General features: G+C 40.3%; 1 protein-coding gene across 2 annotated transcripts in view; it reads right to left on the bottom strand.

Annotated features, from left to right (window-relative positions):
* Positions 1-10,582: 10,582 nt before the first annotated feature.
* rhpn1 (rhophilin, Rho GTPase binding protein 1) overlaps positions 10,583-23,939 on the bottom strand; it is a 90,543-nt gene continuing 77,186 nt past the window's right edge. For both annotated transcript variants that reach the window (XM_080194546.1, XM_080194547.1), the window contains exons 12-15: positions 23,423-23,499; positions 20,645-20,791; positions 15,421-15,579; positions 10,583-14,452 (exon numbers count right to left, since the gene is read on the bottom strand). In XM_080194546.1, the coding sequence (XP_080050672.1) occupies positions 14,249-14,452; positions 15,421-15,579; positions 20,645-20,791; positions 23,423-23,499 (587 nt within the window). In that variant the 3' untranslated portion in view covers positions 10,583-14,248. The remainder of the gene's footprint in view (positions 14,453-15,420; positions 15,580-20,644; positions 20,792-23,422; positions 23,500-23,939) is intronic.

Below are 23,939 nucleotides of genomic sequence, written 5' to 3'. Positions count from 1 at the left end.
CACTCTTTGTATCCGCCCCATTCCTAAATGTGGCAATTTGCACATTTCATAGTTGCATTCATAGATACCATTCAATAATAGGTTTGATTACCCTTTTCTTGCAGTATACAGATCCACAATTTCCCACATCTATGATTTTCCTCATCAGATTTGAAGAAAGAGTTCCTCTGTTCATTGCAGTATTTACAAACAAATATTTCTGGCTGTCTCTGCCTAGAATGTATTTTAATTAGGTTTACTTTTGAAATTGACCATTGTTTATCACTAATTAATTCTTGAACATTTATTCAAAATAACACAAATTTGTTGTTAAGTTCCACTTTCACTTTCCTAACAGACTCACATAATAAACAAATGGTAAAAGTTAATCCAAAAAAGAAATTAACAAGGAGGTTTTAAAATAGTGTGATTAACTGGTTCCTCATATAGTGGAGTATTTTCGAAATGTAGTCACAGTTGTAATGTGGTAAGCGGAATAGCTAGTGTATACACAACATTTCACACACCGCAATCAAATAAACTGACAAAATAAAATTATTTTAGCCATGTTGACTGAAATATAAATCAGCTATTTTTGCTTTATAACAATCTTGCCAAGTGCCTTGGTATGTTTAATGACGTTACAGGAGCAATTATACAACAAGCTGCTGCTGTTATTTGACCTGGAAAGTAGGAAAAACTCCCCATGCTTTGTTCTCAGGGTAGTGCTATGGGATATTTTTGACAGCACAAATACACCAATCACCCTAGAGGGCAAAAAAAAACACAGCAAACTCTGTTTGACATCTCATCTGAAAGACTAAGGGTACAACCTTCTACCAGTACTGCACAGGTCCTAGATTGTATTAAACTGATCTTTCTCTTCATTCTGTGACTGCAACACTATTCGTTCCTTCTCCCCTGTGTAGTCTATGAATGGTATGTTTTGTCTGTATAGCAAGCAAGAAACGATACTTTTCTCTGATATGCTGGTTAGGCCAATTGGCCAGACTAAATTCTCCCTCAGTGTACCTGAACAGGTGGCAACCGGGGGATTTTCACAGTAACTTTACGGCGATGTTAATGTAAGCTTACTTGCGACATTAATAAATCAATGTGACAATAACATTAAGTTCAGTTCAGTTCAGGGGTGTCAGCCGAGGTCTTGGGGCTAAGTTTGGGGCTCAACAATGACCTCCTGGTATAAGAGACAAGAGTGTGTCAACTGAGCAGCAGCAGGCGCTGAATTTTAATAAGACTAACATCTTTAGGATGGTTAACGCCACCTTACATAGTCAATATCCATACACACATTGACAGAGATCACCACTGAGGATTAGGGCCTATGAAGGGGGCACTCAGCTATCCCGGGGTCTGTCTGTTTACTGACAATAAACACCGGATCAGGGTGGCCACCTCGCTGATCACCATCACCGAGAGGTTGGGTGTTTATTGTCCAGGCTGAAGCTGACTGGTACTCACCGGTCAAAAGCCGGATCTGCCTCTCCAGCGCTGCTCGCTCCTCCATGGCACCCGACCGCTCACAACGACAACCTCACACCGAAGCCCACCCCCAGCCCGACGGCGTCTGACGTCATAACGTCGCTCGTCCTAACGTCACCCGTTGCGGCGATGATTGACAGCACTCTGGACCAATCGGAAGCGGCGGGTGCCTGCTGTTCACCAATCACATTCGCTGTGGACACGGGCCCATGACGCGTTTCCCGCACGGAGCTCTGGGAAATGTAGTTGTCATGATGTGGATATGCTGGCGTTGGATTGGAATGTAGTTGTTGCCGATCACCCACAATGTTGGGAAATCTCATTTGGGCTGACAGCAACTGTAGGAAAGAGAAGAGCCAACATTTCCAGTCCAGGCATGTCAGCTATGACTCTCACCAATTTATACAGATGCACCATAGTAAGCATTCTTTCCGGTTGTATCACAGCCTGGTATGAATCCTGCCCTGCTCAAGACTACAAGGAACTACAAAAGGTCATGAATGTAGCCCAATCCATCATGCAAACCGGCCTCCTATCCACTGCCTTGGCAGTGCAGCCAGCATAATTAAGGACCCCACACATTCTCTCCTCCACCTTCTTCCTACGGGAAAAAAGATACAAAAGTCTGAGGTCACGTACCAACTGACTTGGCTATCATTAGACGTTTGAATGGACTTAAGTTGATCTTTCTCTACACCCTAGCTATGACTGTAACACTACATTTTGCACTCTTGTTTCCTTCTCTACGAATGGTATGCTTTGTCTGGACAGTGTGCAAGAAACAATGCTTTTCACTACGCTATACATGTGACAATAATAAATCAAATCAAAATAGATGACCCTTTATCAAAGCTGTTCTGTTTTTGCTTCAGATTCCAGCATCTGCAGTATTTTGCTTTTAACTTGTATCTGAGTTCCAGCTCTAACCAAACGCCACCCAGATTGCAAATGTTGACCCTATTCTCTCTCCACAGATGCTGTCAGACCTGTTGAGTTTTTTTTGTTTTTATTTCAGATTCCAGCATCCACAATATTTTGTTTTTAACAACTTATATTTATACCAAAATAGAATACTGCCAAAGCTACAACAAATTGCAGGAAATATTCACCAGTTCTGCCAGCCTAGAGAGAAAATTTCCACTTTAGTTGACTACCTTTCATCACAACCTGTATTTGTTTTTTCATATAAATATATAAAAAGGCTGGCTAGGGTGAACGTTGGACCCTTAGAGGATGACAGGGGGGACTTAGTGGTAGGGGATGGGGAAATGGCTGAGGTCTTGAATAACTTTTTTGTTTCGGTCTTCACGGAGGAAGACGTGAATAATTTGCCGGGTGTTAGCGATGGAAAGGTGGTAGGACTGGAGGGTCTCAATGACATTGTTGTTACTAGAGAGGCGGTGCTCGACAGACTGGAGGGACTGATTGTAGACAAGTGCCCAGGACCAGATGGAGTGCATCCGAGGGTTCTGAAAGAAATGGCGGAGGTGATAGTGGATGCCTTGGTAGTTATTTTCCAGACGTCGCTGGATTCCGGGGAGGTGCCGGAAGATTGGAAAATGGCTAATGTTACGCCGTTGTTTAAGAAGGGTGCCAGGCAAAAGGCGGGGAATTATAGGCCGGTTAGTTTAACGTCTGTTGTGGGTAAAATGTTAGAATCCGTCATCAAGGAATAAATAGCGAGGCATCTTGAGGGGAATTGCTTGATAGAGCAGACGCAGCACGGTTTTGTTAAGGGGAAGTCGTGTCTGACAAATTTATTGGATTTCTATGAGGATGTGTCTAGGACGGTGGATAGAGGAGAGCCGGTGGATGTGGTCTTTCTTGATTTTCAGAAGGCGTTTGACAAGGTACCTCACAAGAGGTTATTGCAGAAGGTCAGGGGGCATGGAGTTGGGGGTAGGATGTTAGCGTGGATAGAGGATTGGTTGTCAAATAGGAGGCAGAGAGTGGGGGTTAATGGGTGCTATTCGGATTGGCGGTTGGTGACTAGCGGAGTGCCCCAGGGGTCGGTGCTGGAGCCTCAGCTAATTACCATTTATATTGATGATCTGGAGGAGGGAACCGAGTGTATGGCGTCGAAATTTGCTGATGACATCAAGATTGGTGGAATGGCAAATTGCGCGGAGGGTGTGGAGAGTCTGCAGAAGGATCTAAATAGGCTGGGCGAATGGGCCAGGAAATGGCAAATGGAATTTAGTGGTGCCAAGTGTGAGGTGATCCACTTTGGCAGGAATAATGGTAGGAAGGACTATTACTTACGGGGCAAAAAACTGCAGCAGGCGACAGTGCAGAGGGACCTCGGGGTCCTTGTGCATGAGTCGCAAAAACCCAGCCTGCAGGTGCAACAGGTGGTCAGGAAGGCGAATGGGATGCTGGCCTTCATAGCGAGGGGGATTGAATATAAAAGTAGGGAGGTCTTGCTGCAGCTGTATAGGGCATTGGTGAGGCCGCAGCTGGAGTATTGTGTGCAGTTTTGGTCGCCGTACTTACGCAAGGATATTTTGGCCTTGGAGGGAGTGCAGAGGAGGTTTACTAGGCTGATACCGGAGTTGAGGGGGTTGAGCTATGAGGAGAGGCTGAATAAACTAGGCTTGTACTCGTTAGAGTTTAGAAGAATGAGGGGAGATCTCATTGAGACGTATAAGATGATGAATGGGATGGATAGGATAGAGGCAGAGAGGCTCTTCCCGCTCAGAAAGGACAGTAGGACTAGGGGGCACAGCTTCAAGATAAAGGGGGGGCGGTTTAGAACGGAGTTGAGGAGGAACTTCTTCACTCAAAGGGTGGTGAATCTCTGGAATTCTCTGCCCGTTGAGGTGGTGGAGGCTGCCTCGCTAAATATTTTTAAGACGCGGGTTGATGGGTTTTTGATAAGCGAGGGGATTAAGGGTTATGGGGAGAGGGCGGGAATGTGGAACTGAGCCACGACAGATCAGCCATGATCTTATTGAATGGCGGGGCAGGCTCGAAGGGCTGGATGGCCTACTCCTGCTCCTATTTCTTATGTTCTTATGTTCTAAAGCCTAAAGCATAGTGGTTCGCACTGCTGCTTCACAGTACCAGAAACCCGGGTTCAATTTCAGCCTCGGGTGACTGTGTGTGTGGAGTTTTCCCGTTCTCCCAGTGTCTGCGTGGTCTTCTTCCCGCTGCTCCTGTTTCCTCCCACAGTCCAAAGATGTGCGGGTTAGATGGATTGACCATGCTGAATTGACCCGTGTCAAGGGATTAGCGGCATAAATATGTGGGGTTACAGGGATTGGACCCGAGTGGGATTGTTGTCTATACAGTTTAATGGGCCAAAAGGCCTCCTTCTGTAGGGATTCTTTGATTCTATGAATAAAATGTCCCATGTGCTTCAGTGAGCTGTTATATAGCAAAATTTAACAACAAGTCATACAAGAGATTATGAGGGAAGATATCCAAAAGCTTGGTCAAAGTCCAAGCAATCTAATCAAAAAAACTTAAGTGCCAGACAATGATGAAAACAGGAGTTTCAGCAAGAGAAAAATTCAAATCTCTTTTTTATGTAAGTATGAGGCAAAGTTTGATTCTTGTCAATAGGGGAAGGGGTTGGAGCCAGGAAGTTGGATGCTGACTGCTAGAGAGCATTGTTCTGAATGTACTGTGATCTCCAACTGCACTATCTACAAGGGTACATAGGGTGCATTAGGAAATTGTCACTTTGCCTCTCCCACTCCCATTTACCCCGTCTCCCGGGTCAGTTACCGTCTCGGCAATTCCCAACACGATCCATATTTTAAATTAGGTCAGGACAATGACAATCATCTTTTGATATCTCATTAATTTTTTGTTTTAATTGATCTATCATTTTCTTCCTAATCTGCTGAATTTACAGTGACAATTTCTCCTAGAAAATTTTAAGGCAGTCATGCAGGGTCAGCATTGTTTTGTGAAAGTGAAATGGTGTTTGACTAATTTGTTAAAGTTCTCTGAAGAAGTAGCAAACAATGTGGATAAAGGGGAACCAGAAGCTGTGATGTACTTGGATTTCCAAAAGGCATTTTTTTAGAATGTCACATCGAAGGCTACTATGCAAATTAAAAGCTTATGTTGTAAGGAGTAATATTTTAGTATGGATTGGAGTTAGCTAACAGGAAGCAGAGAGTAGGGATGAGGTGTCATTTTTGAGTTGGCAAACTGTAACTGGTGGAGTGACACAGACCAGTGCTAGGACCTCAGCTATTTAGCATCTATACAAGTGACTTGAATGACAGGACTAAATGTCTGGTTGCTAAATTTGTTGACAAAAAGGTAGGATAATAATTTGTGAAGAAGATACAAAGGGCAGGATTTTCCAACCATGATTGCCCCAATTTTGGAATATTCGACCCAACGTCAACAGACCTTTGCACAGTCCGTGTCTCACCCATTTCAATTGAGTGGGATGGGAAAATTCCACCTGCAAAGGGATATAAATAGATCAAGTGATTGGGCAAAAATCATGTAGGAAAATATGAACTTGTTCACTCTGGCCGGAAGAACTGGAAAAGAACATACTATTTAGAAATGAGAGAGATTGCAGAACTCTGCAAGTCAGAGTGTCTGGGTGTCCTGCATAGAACCTAACAGCGCAGTACAGGCCCTTCGGCCCTCGATGTTGCGCCAACCAGTGGAACCAATCTAATGACCCTCTAACCTAAACTATTCCAATGTTATCTGTATGCCTATCCACTGACCATTTGAACATCCTTAAAGTTGGCGAGTCCACAACTGCTGCAGGCAGGGCATTCCACGCCCTTACTACCCTTACTGCATGAATCACAAGAAACTAGTACACACACAGCAGGTGATTAGGAAGGCAAATAGAGCTGTGAAGCAGCAGTCCTAACCACTGTGCCACAGTGCCACCCCAGTCATTGTTCTGTCATTGAATCTATTCAGAGATTAATACTTTTAGATTCTAGGGGAAATCAAAGGATTGAGCAGAAAAGTGGAGTTGTGATTCAATATTAGCTATGATTTTATAAAATTTCAGAGGGAGCCATGCTCCTGTTCTCATTTATTATATTCTCCTGTTCTTTGTCACTATCTCTACACTTGATGAACGATCTTTAAGGTAAAGTACTTAACTAGCTATCTGTTTGAGGAACTGAATTCCAACAACAACCATCAGAGATTGAGAAAGTTGTTAATTACATTCAATTTCAAATTCATTAGGCCAAGACATAGCAAATACATTCTGATGTTGAAAATCTAGTATGTCAAAACATGCTAAATAGGCGAACAATGATGAAACAAGTATTAACATGTCTCAATTTATTCGTAGTGCTCATGATACAGAAATAGAAATCTATCATCTTGGATCACAAGTAGTGTCATCATCTAAGAAACACTAAAAAATACATCTTGTACCATAAAAATGACTAGAGAGGTACTTCGGACAACATTTCTTAGACACAAGTAAACATTATTTCAGACATTCAGAAACAGAGGTACAATTACTCAACATGAATCAGACACTTGGCAGTTTTTTAAAAAATAGATTTGCTTTTGGTCTCACCTGTACTTACATACAAAACATTAATAAAATGGTCAAAGTTAGTTTGGTTATGATTTGTGGACTCACCTGTATCTATTTCTGTGATAGATGAAATAAATTTGATTTAAGTTGAAAACAATGAGACAAGTGCATCATATTTGTCTACCATAAAATGTCCAGTTTGCACATTATCATATGCATCGGTAATGAATAGTGTGAATAATTCTCTTCAACGATGCAGCTTGGGTACCAGAATTTACATCTGTTCCCATCCTCATATCCCCCACCCCACCCCTTCAATAAAACCGCCCTCCAAAGTGATTTGAATATATTAGAATTTACAGCTCCCGTCAAAGCACAAGATGCTATAAACTGGGTTACATTACAATGAATGTGTTTCTGAAAGTGCTGCAGGTGCAGCTGATGTTGATTCAATGGATACTACTCGTGTAAATAGTCATTTACTATACTAAATTTTATTATGACTGGATTTGCACAGCACAACAATGGCAACAATCAAAATCCTGAAACAATATTATGAATACCTTTACCGCAACCACCACCTTCTCAAGGGTAACTAGTGATGCACATGTCCTGAGAATCAATGAGTAATACAGAGGGCTAAGGTTACTATTGCTGATCTTTTCAGAACTAAATTATCTTTCTAACAAGGAATTGAAAGTTAGAAGAAAAAGAGAAAGTAAGAAAAACGTGCAATATGACCCCATTCTTTTAACTTGGAATACTTCCAAATCTGTGAAAAATCTAAAAACTGCAGATCAAAGTGCAAGGGTTAGAGTTTAACTCCGATCACAAGTCGATACTCATTAAAAAAGTAAAAAACTATACTTTTATTGGAGCTGTGATTACGCATGCAGTATGACTTCAATAAACAGAGGAATGATTTAACACAGTTATGCCAGGAATGTGCTTAAAATATTTAAAATGTAATTTAAATAACAATAATGCCTCAGAGTTTATTATAAATGATATCAGCAAATTCAGTTCATCAAACTCAGCTAATGTTTCAGTGCTTCAGGCAATACCCTCATCAACTTCTGACTTCCAGTCCATGATGGTAAGTTCCTGAATAAAATCAACTATTTGCTTTTTCTGCAACACAAAAAAGGGCAAGTCATGGATATGAATGCAGGATAACCTCAAGATGCAAACACTAAGTGAGGGAAGAATCTCCATGTAAAAGGTTTTGACCATCATTGCTCTAGCAGCTGCACAAACTTAGGAAGGACAGGAGGTAAATTACTGGTTAGGTTGCAGTACCCATCTCAGTGGTGGTGTAAATTTTAAAAAGACCTCAGGCGTCATGAATTAACCAGCAGTCTACAAATGTGCATATATTTCCCTGAAATCAATTGTAAAATAGTACGTGTGTACAAACTTCATAATTTTCAGCGGCCAAAGGGCGGAATGGATAGCACTGCTATCTCGCCCTAAGGATGCGGGTTCAATTTCAGCCTTGGGTAACTATCTGAGTGGAGTTTGCACATTTCCTCCCAAAATCCAAACATGTGCAGATTAGGTTCATTGGTCATGCTAAATTTCCTCTTAGTGTCCCAAGATTTGTAGGTTAGAAGGATTAGTGTGGTAAATACATGGGGTTACAAGGATGGTGCCTGAGTAAAATGGTCTTTCGGAGAGTTGGTGCAAACTCAATGGGCCAAATGGCATTAGTTGCGAGTAAAATAATGCATTTAAAGACAAAAATGTAACCCCATTACAATCCTGGTATCAAAGTATCAAGCATCCACTCTTCTTGTCATGGAATAAATTGACAGCAATTATGGTACTAGTAATAGAAAATAGTAGAAAACTGAGGATAATAGGAAACGGATTAATGACAACCGTTGGAATAGATTACAAAGTATTTCTCAATCTACTCAAAATAATAGTGATTGGTATTTAGATCTTGTTTCTAAAAGTACTAAACTTCTCTCTTTTGGTATAAGATCATCATCCAAACCCATCAAGTGTTTCACTTGTATCGAAAGACTATTTCCTTGCAAGTGACCAATCCAAAGTAAATAGCTAAATACAAGAGCAAACATTTTAAGAAACTAAGAGTAAACGTAGCAAGAGGTGCAATTCTACCTGTCTAATTGAAGTATTATAGTACAATCTTAATGACTAACTCAATGATGTTGATATCCTATTTCTACATTGAAAATTGGTTCTGCTGCTCCGAATTCACTAGGTCTGCACTATAGGGCAGAATCCAGAATGTTGGCAGCAACTGAAATACAACCGTGGCTTGTTGAAATATCAGCTGTTAATGAAAATGGTGGCCAACCATTAGTCTGAATTTGTTTTCCAAGATAGGAGATGAATGAGCCTCTCATACACCAAGAGAATGTTGTTGGAAAATATTTACACAAATAAATGTATTTGTGTGGTTAGATGTAGTTATTAAAAAAGTAGATAATTTTTCTGACTTTAGATACAAATTTCGGATTAAAAACAAGCTTGGCACCAAATCTCTCAAGCAAGAGCCTTTAACAGCTTCCAAAGCATATTTGGCTAACATTCATTTTAAACAAGACTCACTTGATTAGGACAGTGTGCAGTTAACAGAATTGTTTGTTTTAATCTAGTGGGGCAATGAATAGATCTGAACTTTACCTTCCACAAAAAAATGGTCAGTAAAGACAAAATTGCAAACATCAAAGGATGAACTGGGGGTCACAAGGAGGATTTCTTTAAATGAACTGCTAATAAGATAGTCATCACAAATCACTTAAGTACCTCCAAATTACCATAGAGATCAGACAGTATATTGCACCAATTTTCTAAGCAATGTCATTTGAAGGAATTTTCCACCCCTGTTTTTGATGGGTGGGAAGGGCGGGGCAGGGAGAATCAGAGGGTCAAGGGTTTTCATGATGGCAAGATTTCCCCGTTCCCCACCAATAATGTAACAGGATTCCCACCATGCAATGATGAGAATCGCATTATAATACATAACCACATATTGAGTAGACCTACCCCACTGTACCAATGCCCCCAACATAGGCAATTCCCATCATAGGGAATTCCCATCATGGCGGGGTTTACAAGTTTCGGAAACAGGGAACTGGCAAACAGAACCAGGAAAGAAGATGGTTGTATCCTGGCAGCGCCAGAGGTAGGGCCACAGGGGGTCCCATGGGATATGTGTTCTTTTAAAAACACTGGGGAGCCCTTTAAAAAGGGGTAGAAATTCATGAACAATGAAATATTAGGAGAACAGCACAATTCAGATGTTACAGTAGATGTTACACCATTCAGATGTTACACCTCTCTTGGTGTATGAGAGGCTCATTCATCTCCTATCTTGGAAAACAAATTCAGACTAATGGTTGGCCACCATTTTCATTAACAGCTGATATTTCAACAAGCCACGGTTGTATTTCAGTTGCCACCAACATTCTGGATTCTGCCCTATAGTGCAGACCTAGTGAATTCGGAGCAGCAGAACCAATTTTCAATGTAGAAATAGGATATCAACATCATTGAGTTAGTCATTAAGATTGTACTATAATACTTCAATTAGACAGGTAGAATTGCACCTCTTGCTACGTTTACTCTTAGTTTCTTAAAATCCCTGATCTTACATTTTTCTACTTTCAGTTTTTGTTTCAGAAATACGTTATTTATTTTCAGGCCATGGCTGGCACAGGCAAAACTATATTTAACTAGTTATCTTGGAAAGATGGTAATGGGCTACCTTCTTTAACTGCATCAAATCTTGTTGTGAAGGTGCTATAGAGCAGCATTAGGTAGAGATTTTCAGGGTGTTTCCTAGCAACAATGAAAGAGAAATGACATATCCCCAGTAAGAATAATATAGAACAAAAGATGATGCCGTTCCCAAGACATACCAGTAAAGTTTCATGGATAGAGGGTACAGTCTAAGTAACTTTGATAATTTGTCAGATTGTTCATCCAGACTGCCAATTCTGCTCTAAAGTAATAACAGTCTGTTAGGTAACTATATTATGGTACTGGCACTGAGCCATATAAAACATATTTCTGTTGAAAAAACATGTTTAATTTTTAATTCATTCAGAAATAGTAGGACCCACCCATCTTCCCTCCATTACATCAGTGACTAACTATACTGCCACAGTGTTTCATTGGTGGTAAAGTGCTTTAGGATGCCCTGCAGTTATGAAATGCACAATATAAGTGAGAGTTTTTCTTTGTTTCACAGTTCTGTCTTTTACTTATAAAATTTTAAGTTGCTCAAGTCAATCATGTGTGCATGAGAAGCTGCAACTGCAAAAGCAGATACTTTCTAACAGTCTCCCCCGCTTCCTTGTTCCTCCAGCAAACTGAACTGATTGAGCTGTTCATCAAGAACTAAACTAAGAGGCGAATGAGTTTATCTTGTAGTATAGCAGCAAGAGAAATCTGATGTAATGTAATGTACTGAGAATGACTTTAAAATTTTTCTTCAAAAAACAGATAACTGCGCTGAATATAGAGAATGGACATGACACAAATTCCTCACATTCTTCTCCAATAGCAAGTCAGTCAACCATGAATGAACTTTTTCCACATTGTCAGCTGCAGCTAGCTTCATCCATTGGTAAAAGACAACACCTACAAAAAAATGATTTCTTAAAAAAATACAAATAAGTGCTACATTTTCTCACATTTCAATGAATCTTTATACTGAAGGTCAGACTTTCAATTGCTGCCAGTTGTAAAGTTGAAATTTACATAAGATAGTGGAGGCAGTTAAAGACTTCAGTTTAGAATGTAGTCCTAACCTTGTCCAAATCTAATTCCACAGGTTTACTGCTTTCAGCTCTGCTATTAGCCACTAAGCATAAATTCACAGGATCATGATGCTCAACAGCTGTTATCATGTACAGTATATAGCCTCTCCCATTCAAAACATTTGCAAAATATCTAATTAAATCTATTATATTTTTAAAAATGAGTTTTTGATGGAACTTCACGTCAATGATTTAAGTCTCTGGAATAACGGTAGATTGGAGAATGGAGATCCTTCCATCCAATTTAACAGATCTGAGTACAACCATATCTCTTCCGGCCATAAACAGAACATGAAAGAAAAATGACAACAGATTAAAATCTAAAAGCATATTTTAGGTTTTTTCAAGATTTTATCGTTGAGATAATGTCTACATGACAGCAGCAAGAGATGAACCAAATTAATCCTAGCACAACTTCCTAATATATGTAATATAATTTGTCTTTCTTTTCAGTGAGAAAAGGGGTGGGAAGTAACAACACTGCAAATGGGTTCAAATGTCCAGATTTTATGAATGAAAAATTAAGAGACAGACTAGAGTAAGTGAAAACATTAAAATTTTGTAGGGCGGAAAGTAATACTGAGACCCATGGGACAAGACAAAGATCTTGGACCTTTAATGTACCATCCATCCTGAGACAGGTTAATACTATTTTAAATAAAATTTTGCCTTCTGATAGTTTGCTGGTGTGGTGTTGCTTTCTAGATCTCCACTGTTTTTGTTGAAGAGCGATCACAACAAGCTGTGAACAGGAAGTATCACAAGACAAAAATAAAACTTGTCTGAAGGAGAAAAACAAAGCTAAAATGAAGGAAGATAAGGCTTGTCATGATGAAAGGTCTGATAAAGGTTTTACCCTGGAACAACAGTCTGAAATGATCATTTTTTAAATGCTAAAAATAGCTTATAAACTCTTATCCAGTGAGAAAAAATGCAAATACCATATATACTCGAGCAATGGTTGATCTTGACAAAGGCCAACCTTTGACTTCTGGTCAAAAAATTCTTACATGTATATGACAATCCTTAACTTTACATGTCTCATGTACAAGTCAACCCTAGTTTTTGAGGGATAGTAGAACATGTTCTTTTTCCTTATGTTTTTTGGTAAACAATGCTACACTAAAAAGTATAAACTGATAATTAGAATTTCCTGAGGTTACAGTAATATTAGATTAACTACACTTTCATCACAATATCCTCTGGTACCACGAACCATATTACATCTTAAAAAGCCATCTGAGATGAGAAATACTGCCAGTTATAATTCCATTCCTAGGCAGGACACCAACAAAAAACAAATGCTAGTAACTGTCAAGTCAGGAACTGCACTTTTGTTAATCTTGCCCTATACAAACAGCCAACATTATGATAAATAACCTGTTATTACTTGTAATTGTAATTTCCCCATTTGGTTGAATGTACTAGATAATGTACATTTTTCTGTTGCAGAGACAATAGGCATGGACGGCATATAATTAATGTCAATTGAAGTGAAAGATAATCTTTATCAGTAGAATTAAAGTGGAATGTAGCGATGATGTGCGGTTTTGTCCTTGTACTCGGGAAAAATCTAGGTCATGGCTACTGGAGGTTAGCCTACCAAAAGCATGCATAGCGTACAGGTAATTGGTAAATATTTTTCACATTTTAACAGTTCCTTCTTCAACATGTGTGGATCCTATAAAAATACGACTTGTGTGCAAATCAATCTCCTACTTTCTAACCTAAAAATATTATCTAAAATCACAACTTTACACGAGTATATATGGTAGAAATATAAAATGCTAGAAATGCTCAGATCATTCAGCATCTTGAAGAGAAAGACAATTGTTTTGGGTAAACCTTTCATCAAGTCTGGCATTGAAAGTTCTTCCACTTTAGCTAAACTGGTAGCAGTGAATCTATTACAAAATGTTGAAGCTTGATTTTTTTTGTATTTGACTTCCCCTCACCTTACCATTCATGCTCCATTACCAATTTATTCTACAAAAAAGTCTTCCAGTACTGCAACAGTTTACAAGTTTAACACATATTCAACAAGGACTTTGTAGCAATTTCCCATATAGGAGTAGCTTGATAGGCCATTTAAAACCAATGCTGTGGTTCTGGAGTCACATCTAGGCCAGACCAGTTAAGGATGGCATTAGTGAACCAGATGGGTTTTTACAACAGTCAATGATTACCATTAGAGATTCCAGATTTGTTAATTAATTGAATTTAAATTCCACCAGCTGACACAATGGAATTTGAATCCATGTCCTCAGAGGATTAATCTAAACCTCTGGATTATTAGTCCAATGACATTACCATGATTTCACTGCCTCTCCTATGAAAGGAGTTGAGTGATAATACATCTTGTAGTGCATGATTGATAGAGCTTCAAGTAAGATGAATTTCTAAAGAACCATTCTGCATCCTTAGTTGAGATGGATATGTTTGTGGAACTAGATAATAATTCTCAAATTAGGAGTGATAAAACACTTCAGTAGAATGATCCATCGTCTGTTACAGCAATGAACGGTAGACTAAGAGTGCTGCCATCCTTGCTTGAATGCTTCTTCTTGTTCCAGGTGAGCAGTGAGCCTGGAGTCTTGCTAGAATCAGCAATTTTCCTGTTCTCTTTATCATTCCCAGAGAGGATGCTTGCCGAGGTCATTGTACCGAGAAGTGATTTTCTGTCAGTTTGCTGGAAAGAAAAGCAGAATGACAATAACCATCTCTGGCAAATTGTTCAATAAAAAAGACTGTCAACAGGAAATGTGCATAATTAACTTGTTTAGTGAATTTTAAGACTGAAGGTTGAACAGATTGCCCATCTGTTTCTCTCCTTGTTTTGCCCAGGTGGCCATTCTTCATTCAGTAACCAGTCAAGAAACATTGAAAAGTTTATTCACTCTGGAAACGGAATCAAATTGTCATCCAGCACTAAGTCAGGATCTATGAAGTGCAGCAACAGGAATCTGTGCTGATTTTTCACACATCTAACCTAGAGCTGAGTCTAATGTATACAGTCACCACTAGTACTCCATTTGAGGTCTGTAACAGCAAGTGTTATCACATGGATTGCAGCAGTTTAAGAAAGTGACTCACCATCACATTCTCAAAGACAATTAGGGATGAACAATATAAATGCTGAACTAGCCAGTAATGCCCATGTCTCTTAGAAGAATAAAACAAAAGTAAAGGATCTGATTCTTTGACTTATTTCCAGTGATCTAGTACCACAGCAAACGATACAATTACAACAAATCTATCAAGAATGCTTTATAGGTTTAGTCTTAACTTGAGGAAGCAGACTTGTACTTAATTTTAACCAGTACATATTGGCAGCAGACTTTGTGGCCCACAGAAGCAGGGGTTGCCTTACAATCTGGAGGAGGAAGTGCCTGATGCCTTCCTGATTCTGTACAAGTTTGTCTGCAGCAGTAAAAACTGGGGCAGGGAGGTCCAGCTTGACAGTGGGCCACTGCACTTGCTTTAAGGCTTCAGCTCCCAATGTGCAGGTTACAGCCTTGCTGCAGATTTCCAAGTAAATAACTATAAATTACTTACCTACTATCTTTTAGGCATGGCAACATCGTAATTACAATACTGACTTCCACAACAACCAGCCCAAGTACAATCAACAATGCTATCTGAATGGCAAATACTTACATTACTCTGTTGTTCAGAAGTGATTAGAGTTATCACCCCAATACGGACACCCTCTGTGCTGATATTTTTCAATAACTGAACAACATCAGTATGCTTGGACCATTTGCAATCCTGTTCGTTCACTGACACAAGGTAGTCTCCTTCTCGGAGACCAGCTTCCTAGGGATGTTAATAAAACAACATGCATCAGCTCCAATTCATCACACATCGGAACCTTTGCAATACTGCTCCAAGTAATGCAAAACATGTCATATCAGAAGCGTCAATTCAAGAGTTCACACTCTAATTAGAAATCTAATGATGACGATAATTGTCAATTGTTGTAAAAACTTATCTGGTTCATGAGTGTCCTTTAGGGAAGGAAATCTACCATCCTTACCTGGTCTGACCTACAAGTGACTCCAGATCCACAGTAATGTTTTTATTCTTACTGCCTTTGAATCAGTTCAAGGGGCAATTAGGAATAGGCAACAAATGCTGGCATTGACAGCAACGCCCACATCCCACAAAAGAGTAAGATCATCTGTGATTTCTTTGAAGGGATTTCACCTTTATCATGAGAAATTATAGTAAAAACTGGTAATTTTCCAGAGGGAAGCAGTTTTTTTCCCCCTCATTCCAGTGAATTAGATTAGATTAGGGAGCAGATTACTATCCAACCATTTTAACAGATGATGACTCAGTAAAATTAAGAGGCAAAGAAATTGAGAAAATAAAACCAGCAGATCATTTCTGCTATCAAACACAACAGCAGCAATGCAGCAAAGCCCAAAATAGAACTTCTTTAATTCAAGTACTTCCTTTAGAAGTAAAAGGCCTAGTTATATAGCACAGTATATCAGCTTTTAAAATTTAGGATGTTCCGATCCCATGTGTTCAATCCAACTTCATGTGAAACTTTGCCAAAGTGGTCATTAAGGATTTTGAGTATATCAACAGAAGAATAGATCAGGAGGAGTGTGAAGCAGGTCAGGATTCCTGGAGTGCGATTGGCGGGACCGGCATCACGGGGAAGTGGGACACTTCTGCCTTCACTGCAGAAGCATTCCAGAAATAATGGTGAGTTAGGGGTGAAAGTGAATGAGGAATTTAAAGCAATTAAAATCGCCAGGGAAAAGGTAATGAGAAAACTATTAGAAATAAAAGCTGACAAGTCTCCAAGTCTTGGACTTTATCCTAGTGTCTTAAAGGAAGCGGATGTTTAAATAGCAGATGTATTACTTTTAATTTTTCAAAATTTACGAGATTATGCAGTGTCAACATTTGTTTCATGAAAAGGAAATCATGTTTGACCCATTTATTGGAGTTCGTAGAGCAAGGGACAAACACTGTGGAAAGCTATGGATGTGCTGTTCCAAGATTTCCAAAAAGTATTTGACAAAGTGCAGGCAAAGATTACTTTACAAATTACATGCTCATGATGGAGGGAGTAACATGTTAGCATGGATAGAGGATTGGTTAGTTAACGAGAGAGTGTAGGCATGGATATTAACGTGACAACAGCCACAGGGATCAATGCTGGGGCCTCAACTATTTACAATTTATATTAATGAAGGGTTGCTAAATTTGCTGACGACACAAAGATAAATGGGAAAGTAAGTTGTGAAGAAGGCAAAACGTCTGCAAAGGGACGTAGATAGGTTAAGTAAGTGGGCAAAAATTTGGTAGATTAAATAATTTTAATATTGGAAATGTGAACTTGTTCACATAGAAGAGCAGAATTTTTTTTAATTGGAGAGAGACTGCAGAAGTCTGTATTACAATGGAATCTCGGTGTATTGGTACATGACATGGAGGGGCAAATTAGGCTAATAAACACATAACCACAGATTTAACAACACTAACACGACACTAACTTTAGAATGAATGATCTTGGACTATGGGAATGTAAACCAGCCAGGGCTGTTGCCATAGAAGACAGCGCTGCATAATTAACAAATATTTCTCATTTAAAACATGTATTTTGCATTTACAAGATGGATGTACTTTGTTTTTGATTACATTTTGTGAAACTTCAGTCAGTAGCAAAATTCAGGAAGGAACGAACAATAGATTCACTGAAAACAGTAATGCTATCAGCAGTGGTCAGGAACAAAATGGCTACCAATGCTCGCCTTATGAATAGCGTCATACAATTCCAAGAGATAAGCAGGTGGCGAGCAGACATGAAGAATTTCTCAGGGTCTGATGAGAGTCACATGGGTTCAATTCGGTGGGAATCATTTCACTCTCCAGTGTCCCATATTGCTGGGCAACTGAAAGGAGGTAACATGCGTAAATTAATAATAAATGAAATCCCATCAGGTCATGATGCATATTGTTATTAGCTGGAGTTAATGACAGGATGATTATTTACTGATTTGTATTAGTGTTTACTGGGTAATGCCTACCAGAAAGGTAGGCAATATGATTTTGGGAATGTATAATTGCTTTCGCAGGAGCATTGTTCTTCAGATTGATACCTGGCTGCCTGCACTCTACACCTTGAGTGCAGGGCTTCCTCGCATCATTCTCCAATTCAATCATTTGGCTAAATAAAGTCACATCTTCACATCAGTACACTGTATTTTGAGTCTCTGTAGTAGCTTTAGTAGCTATACATAGCCTCGAGAGGGACCCCCTGTCTACAGTTAGTATGCAGATACAGCAAGTGATTAAGAAAGCAAATAGAATGTTGTGACTTGTTGCAATGTTTTGCTACAGTTAGTGAGACCACATCTAGAGTTCAGAGGAGGTCCACTCAACTGATACCTGGTATGGGAGGTTTATCATATGATGGAAGGTTGAACAGGCTGGGCCTGTAGCCATTAGAGTTTAACAAAATGAGAGCTGATCTTATTTATACATATTAGGATCCTGAGTGTACTTGACAAGGTGGATGCTGGAAAGGTATTTCCCTGATGGGAAAGACTAGTCTAGGAACTATTTAAAAATAAGGTTGTATCTCATTTAAGATAGAGATGAGGAGAATTTCTTTCTCTGAGGATCAAGAGTCTGTGGAACTCAAGTTAGATAGGTTTTAGATAGCGTTATAGGGGTCGGAGGGAAAGTGGAGTCAAAGCTACAATCAGATCAGCCATGATCTTATCGAATAAAAGACCCAGGTAATGCTCTGGAACTTGGGTTTAAATCCTATCATGACAGATGGTGGAATCTGAATTCAATAAAAAAATTGGAATTAAAAGTCTAATGCTGACCATTGAACCATTGTCAATTGTTGTAAAAACCCATATGGCTCACTAATGGCCTTTAGGAAAGGAAACTTGCCTTCCTTACCTGCTCTACAGGTGACTCCAGACCCACAGCAATGTGTTCTGGCTTCCTCCCACAGTCTGAAAGATGTGCTGGTTAGGTACACTGGCCATGCTAAATTCCCCCTCAGTGTACCCAAACAGATGCCAGAGTGTGGCAACTAGGCAATTTTCACAGCAATTTCATTGCAATGTTAATGTAAGCCTACTTGTGACATTAATAAATAAACTTTAAAAAAACTTTAAACAACGTGGTTGACTCTTAACTGCTTTCTGAAATGGCCTAGCAAGCCACTCAATTCAAGGTTAATTAGGATGGGCAACAAATGCTGGCCTTGTCAGGGACGCATCCCATGAATTAATAAAAACAAACCAGGATGACCAGTCCACTGGCTGTGTTGAGTTGGCCAAGTTGAATGTTACAATTGACCAGCGTGTCACTTAACGAAAGAGGAAAGAAAACTCTGGTTTTCCTGCTCTTAACTGACTCCCTTCTGAATAGTAGCTCTAATTCTGAATTATGGAAATTGAGCACCAGCTGGCACCACTGCAGCACATCTGTGAGATTAACTGTTTTGTGATAGTACATAGATGTGGTCACCCCACAGCTTCAAGAGGATGCAGAGAAAGATGGAATGGGTGACCAGTGGCATTGGACAAGTGGAAATTTAAATTTAATGCCCAGAAGTGTAAATAAATTTATTTTGAGGTGAAGAATGCAGAGAGACAATAAAACGAAGGGTGCAGGAGCAGGGTTCATGCATAAATTATTGGAGGTAGCAGGACAGATTGAGATACAAGTCAAAGCATATGACATCCTAGCTTTATCAATAGCAGTCATGATGTGCAATTGCCAGCGTTGGACTGGGGTAAACACAGTAAGAAGTCTCACAACACCAGGCTAAAGTTCAACAGGTTTATTTGGTAGCAAAAGCTTAAAGGTACTTTTAAGGCTTGGTTACCTGTAAAGACTCGCATTCCAATCATTATTTTGTAATTTTTGTGACTAGAACTCTGACTCACCTGACGAAAGGGCAGCGCTCTGAAAGCTAGTGGCTTTTGCTATCAAATAAGCCCGTAGGACTTTAACCTGGTGATGTGAGACTTCTTATTGTGTTTATCAATAGTGACAGAGTACAAAAGCAAGGAAGTTATATTGAGCCTGTATAAAACACTGGTACAGCCTCAATTGGAGTATTATGTTCAGTTCTGGGCAATGCACTTCAGGAAAGTTGTGAAGCATTGGAAGGAGTACAAAATCATTTTTGCGCATGATTTCCAAGGATAAGGAACTTCAATTACATAGGAGGACTGGGGAAGTTAAGACGACTTCTTGGACAAGAGAAATTGGAGAAGAAATGTGATAGAGGGATTCAAAATCTTGTGGGGTCTGTACAGAATAGATAGGGAGAAACAAGCCCCATTGGTGGAAGGATCATGAACCAGTAGGTACAGATTTAAGGTAACTGGCAAAAAGAAACAACTGTGACAAGAGGAAAGTATTTTTTGCACAGCAATTAAGGATCGGGAATGCACTGCCTGAGTGTACTGTGGAGGCAGGGTCAATTATGGCTTTCAAAACAGACCTGAATCAGTATATGAAAAAGGAAAAAAATTGCAAGCTATGGGGACAAGACAAGGGATGGCATGAGGGGAGTTGCTCCTTCAGAGGGCCAGTGCCAAGATGACAGGCCAACCTTCTGTTCTATAACCATTCTGTGGTTCCATAGATTAAATAAAGGGATAAGAAATAAGAGATTGGAATATGGCAGTACTGATAACACATGCTATTTGTTCACATGGAAGACAAGCAGCGATACAGAATAGTGAGTTGAATGGCTAACCTATATGTTAGAAATGCACAGCAGTTATATTAGCTTGATTCATTTTTTGAAGCAACTCATTTTAAAGATTGTATAAATATAGAAATAAAAAATTATTACACTGTATGTAAAAGAGAAAAGTATGCCTACATCTGCAGAGCCATCAGGGACAACTCCTGCAATAAGGACAGGTGAATCTCCACGCAGAGTGAATCCAAATCCTTTTTCACTTTTCTTGAGATGAATTTCTCTAGCTGGGGTCCATCGATTCTTGGCAGAGAAAATTGACAAAGGCCCCTTTAAAAAGGAAGAGGGTATGAAGAAGAAAAAGGGAAGACATCATTTAAAAGTGCACTTTGGATGGTTTCCGATTACTATTTCTATATATAAATGCCATGACATGAAGTTGCCCTCATCCATCTTCCTTCTATCTATTCAATAGGTGGCAATGCATGGATGACATGGTGGCTAGCACTGTTAACTCATGGTGCTAGGGATCCAGGTTCAATTCTGGCCTTGCGTGACTGTCTGTGCGGAGTTTACACATTCTGTATTTGCATGGGCTTTCTTTGGGCGCTCCAGTTTCCTCCCACAGTCCAAAGATGTGCAGGTTAGGTAGACTGGCCATGCTGAATTGACCCTCGGGAGTGAATTTTACCATTCTGCCCGCCACAGGAATTGGAATGTGTGAGGGGCAGACCTCTAAAGGTCCGCTGACCTTTCTGGTTTCAGGTCAAGTGAGGCCAGAAAATCCTGGCCTTAGTGTTGGGGATAAGCAAGATACTTACATGGGGTTACAGTAATAGAGCCTGGGTGCCATTGTTGTCGGTGCAATCTCACTGAGTCAAATGGCCTCCTTCTACACAATAGGGATTCTACGATTCAATGAAGTGTTACAATGACCAATGCAACTAATGATACCACAACTACTGATAAAGTGGTACCCCTCCTTTATTCACGTCAATGAAGGGGATTCACTGCTCCATAATGGAGATGGGCAGATAGTCCAGAATTCATATTGTGTATGTACTATAGGAATATTTTAGACGTGAGATTGGAAACACATGTAATACAAATCAAAAAATGTAATTTTTCAAAAGAAAACAAAATTAAAAGCAAACGTAAAAGCAGTACAATAGGACAATGAGCCTGATTTTACCATTTTCATTTTAAGTGCTGAATCTAGGCGTAATGCAAATCCGATATAGAAATCTGCTTTCAGGCATCCCCGCACGCACTCAGCCTAAAAAAACCGCGGGTCTGAATCACGGTGTAGGTGGGGCTTAGCACACCCAAAACGATTGGAGCTCTGAACTGCACATGCGCAGTTAGAAAAAAATTTGAAAAAGTGCACCCGTGTCAGAAAGCAGAGAAAGCAGCCCAGAGCCACAAGCAGGAGAGATGGCCACCACACACAGCACTATCCCCCTTATCCACCACCCCCCCCCCCCATTACATATATACATCGCTGTCCCCCTGTCTCCCCTGCTACCCAGACCAATTGCCACCCTTGCCCCCCTCCCCACCGATTGCCCACAGAGTGGCAGAAAACCTCCGAGTCCTCCCGCACCTCCCCAGCCCATCAGATATATCTCACCTGCCTCCCTCCCCCAGCCAACAATCTGGCCTCACTTACCCCACTGCCCCCATCTCCCAGACAATGATCTGACCTCACCACCCCCCCACCCCCAGAGAATGATCTGGCCTCACTCACCACCACCCGTACCCCTCCCCCCCCCACCCCAGAGGAACATCTGATTCACCTCTTGCCCCCTACCCCCCCAAAGAGCATCTGACCTGCCTCCCCACCAGACAATGATCAGCCTTCCCCAACTACCACCAGACAACAGTCAGCCCTCCTCCACCCCCACCAGAGAACGATCTGCCCTCCCCCCTACCCCCATCAGAGATACATCTGATCCACCTCCGCCTTCTCCTCCACCACCCCCCCCACCCAGACAACGATCTGGCCTCATTCTCTTCCCAAACAAAGAAGGATCTGACCCCGCCCCTCCCCGATTCAGACTTTTATTTAGCAGGTCCATTACAGTGCTGTTCTGGATTGGCAAATGTGGAGGCGTAAAGGGGGAAATGCTGATAAAGTTGGGCGGGCAGTTCATTAATTCAATGCATGCAAATGTATTTAAATCGCCGTTGCGCCCGTTTTAGGCGCAAAGCGGATCACCACCATTCCTGGGTTTCAGTAAAGTGGCAATCTGAGAGGACGTGGGCCCGGATCATGTTAATGGCCTTACACCTGACTTTAACACATTTTCACACCCGAAAATGGGCGCAATGCAATGGTAAAATCTGGCCCAATGTCTCACATTAGACTTTGCCATGCCAAAATTGAGAATCATAGGGTGAAATTTAATCTTTGTGACTGGCACATGCTTGCTGGCTGGAGGACTGGTATCAAGTGGAGGAGGGAATGGTGATTTTGGATGGGTCTGTGGTGATGGGGAGTGACAGGTAGAAGATCATGGAGGTTACTTTGAAAGTTGATATGCATCACTTCTCCCGAACTGACTTTGCCCATGCAGTCAATCACTGAGAACAGGGAGGGTCTTTTTGGGGGGTGTAGTTCAACACAAGTGCCAGACCAAAGGAATACCCCAATTATTGAAGCAGCTGGATGTCAACTTCAATTATGTTTTCCAGTAACTCCATAATAAAAGTAGACTGTGTAGAGGTGATTAAGAATCAACTAGATGAGTGTTTGGAATGAGAATCAACTCAGTTATGAAGAGAGGTAGGTATTAGGTAGATGAAAAATAAGGGCTTGATGATCAATAAACATGCTCTATTCCACAGTGAAGAATCTAAAATTGTAATTATCATAGGTTTTAACTGACCATATTAAGTGGAAAATAATGCATCAAAAATAAAAGCAGCATTCTATTTATGACAGATGAACATTATACTTACCAATCTGTGAAAAATATCTGTGACTTTCACCTTGGAGAAGTTTGGAGTTTTAATTTCTGGTTTCTGCTGTGTTTTTGCTGCAAAGGAAGATTAATGCTAATTGGTAAATTTACTTTGCTTACAGAATGCGCAGCAGACTAAAACTGCTTTTTCCCTTTTCAGTCTTTTCTTCCCTCTCCAGTTTCTAAGAAAATGACTAACTGGATGATCATCAGGGGACAGCATGCTGCTATCCTTCTGCCTCTGAGAGCCAGCTTCAATCCAGAAAAATGATGGGAAACCACCGCTGCTGATTGCTTGAAAATAATCTACACAAAATCATTTGGTCAGGTTCAATCTGGAATTCTTTCCACAAAAGACTGAATTATGGGGGAATTGAAATTTTCAGCATTGAGACTGCCAGATTTTTATTAGTCAAGGATATTGAGGGATATAGATTAAAAACAGGTAACTGGACTTGGGTGCAATCCTAATTGACCTAATTGAATAGCGAAACCATCCAAGGGGCCGAACGGCC

Source organism: Carcharhinus amblyrhynchos, chromosome 8, assembly GCF_965287045.1.
Source record: "Carcharhinus amblyrhynchos chromosome 8, sCarAmb.v2.hapA, whole genome shotgun sequence".
In the NCBI taxonomy this organism is placed as follows: Eukaryota; Metazoa; Chordata; class Chondrichthyes; order Carcharhiniformes; family Carcharhinidae; genus Carcharhinus; species Carcharhinus amblyrhynchos.
The sequence above is the reverse complement of the archived record's forward strand: the minus strand, read 5'-3'. Positions and strand labels throughout refer to the sequence as shown.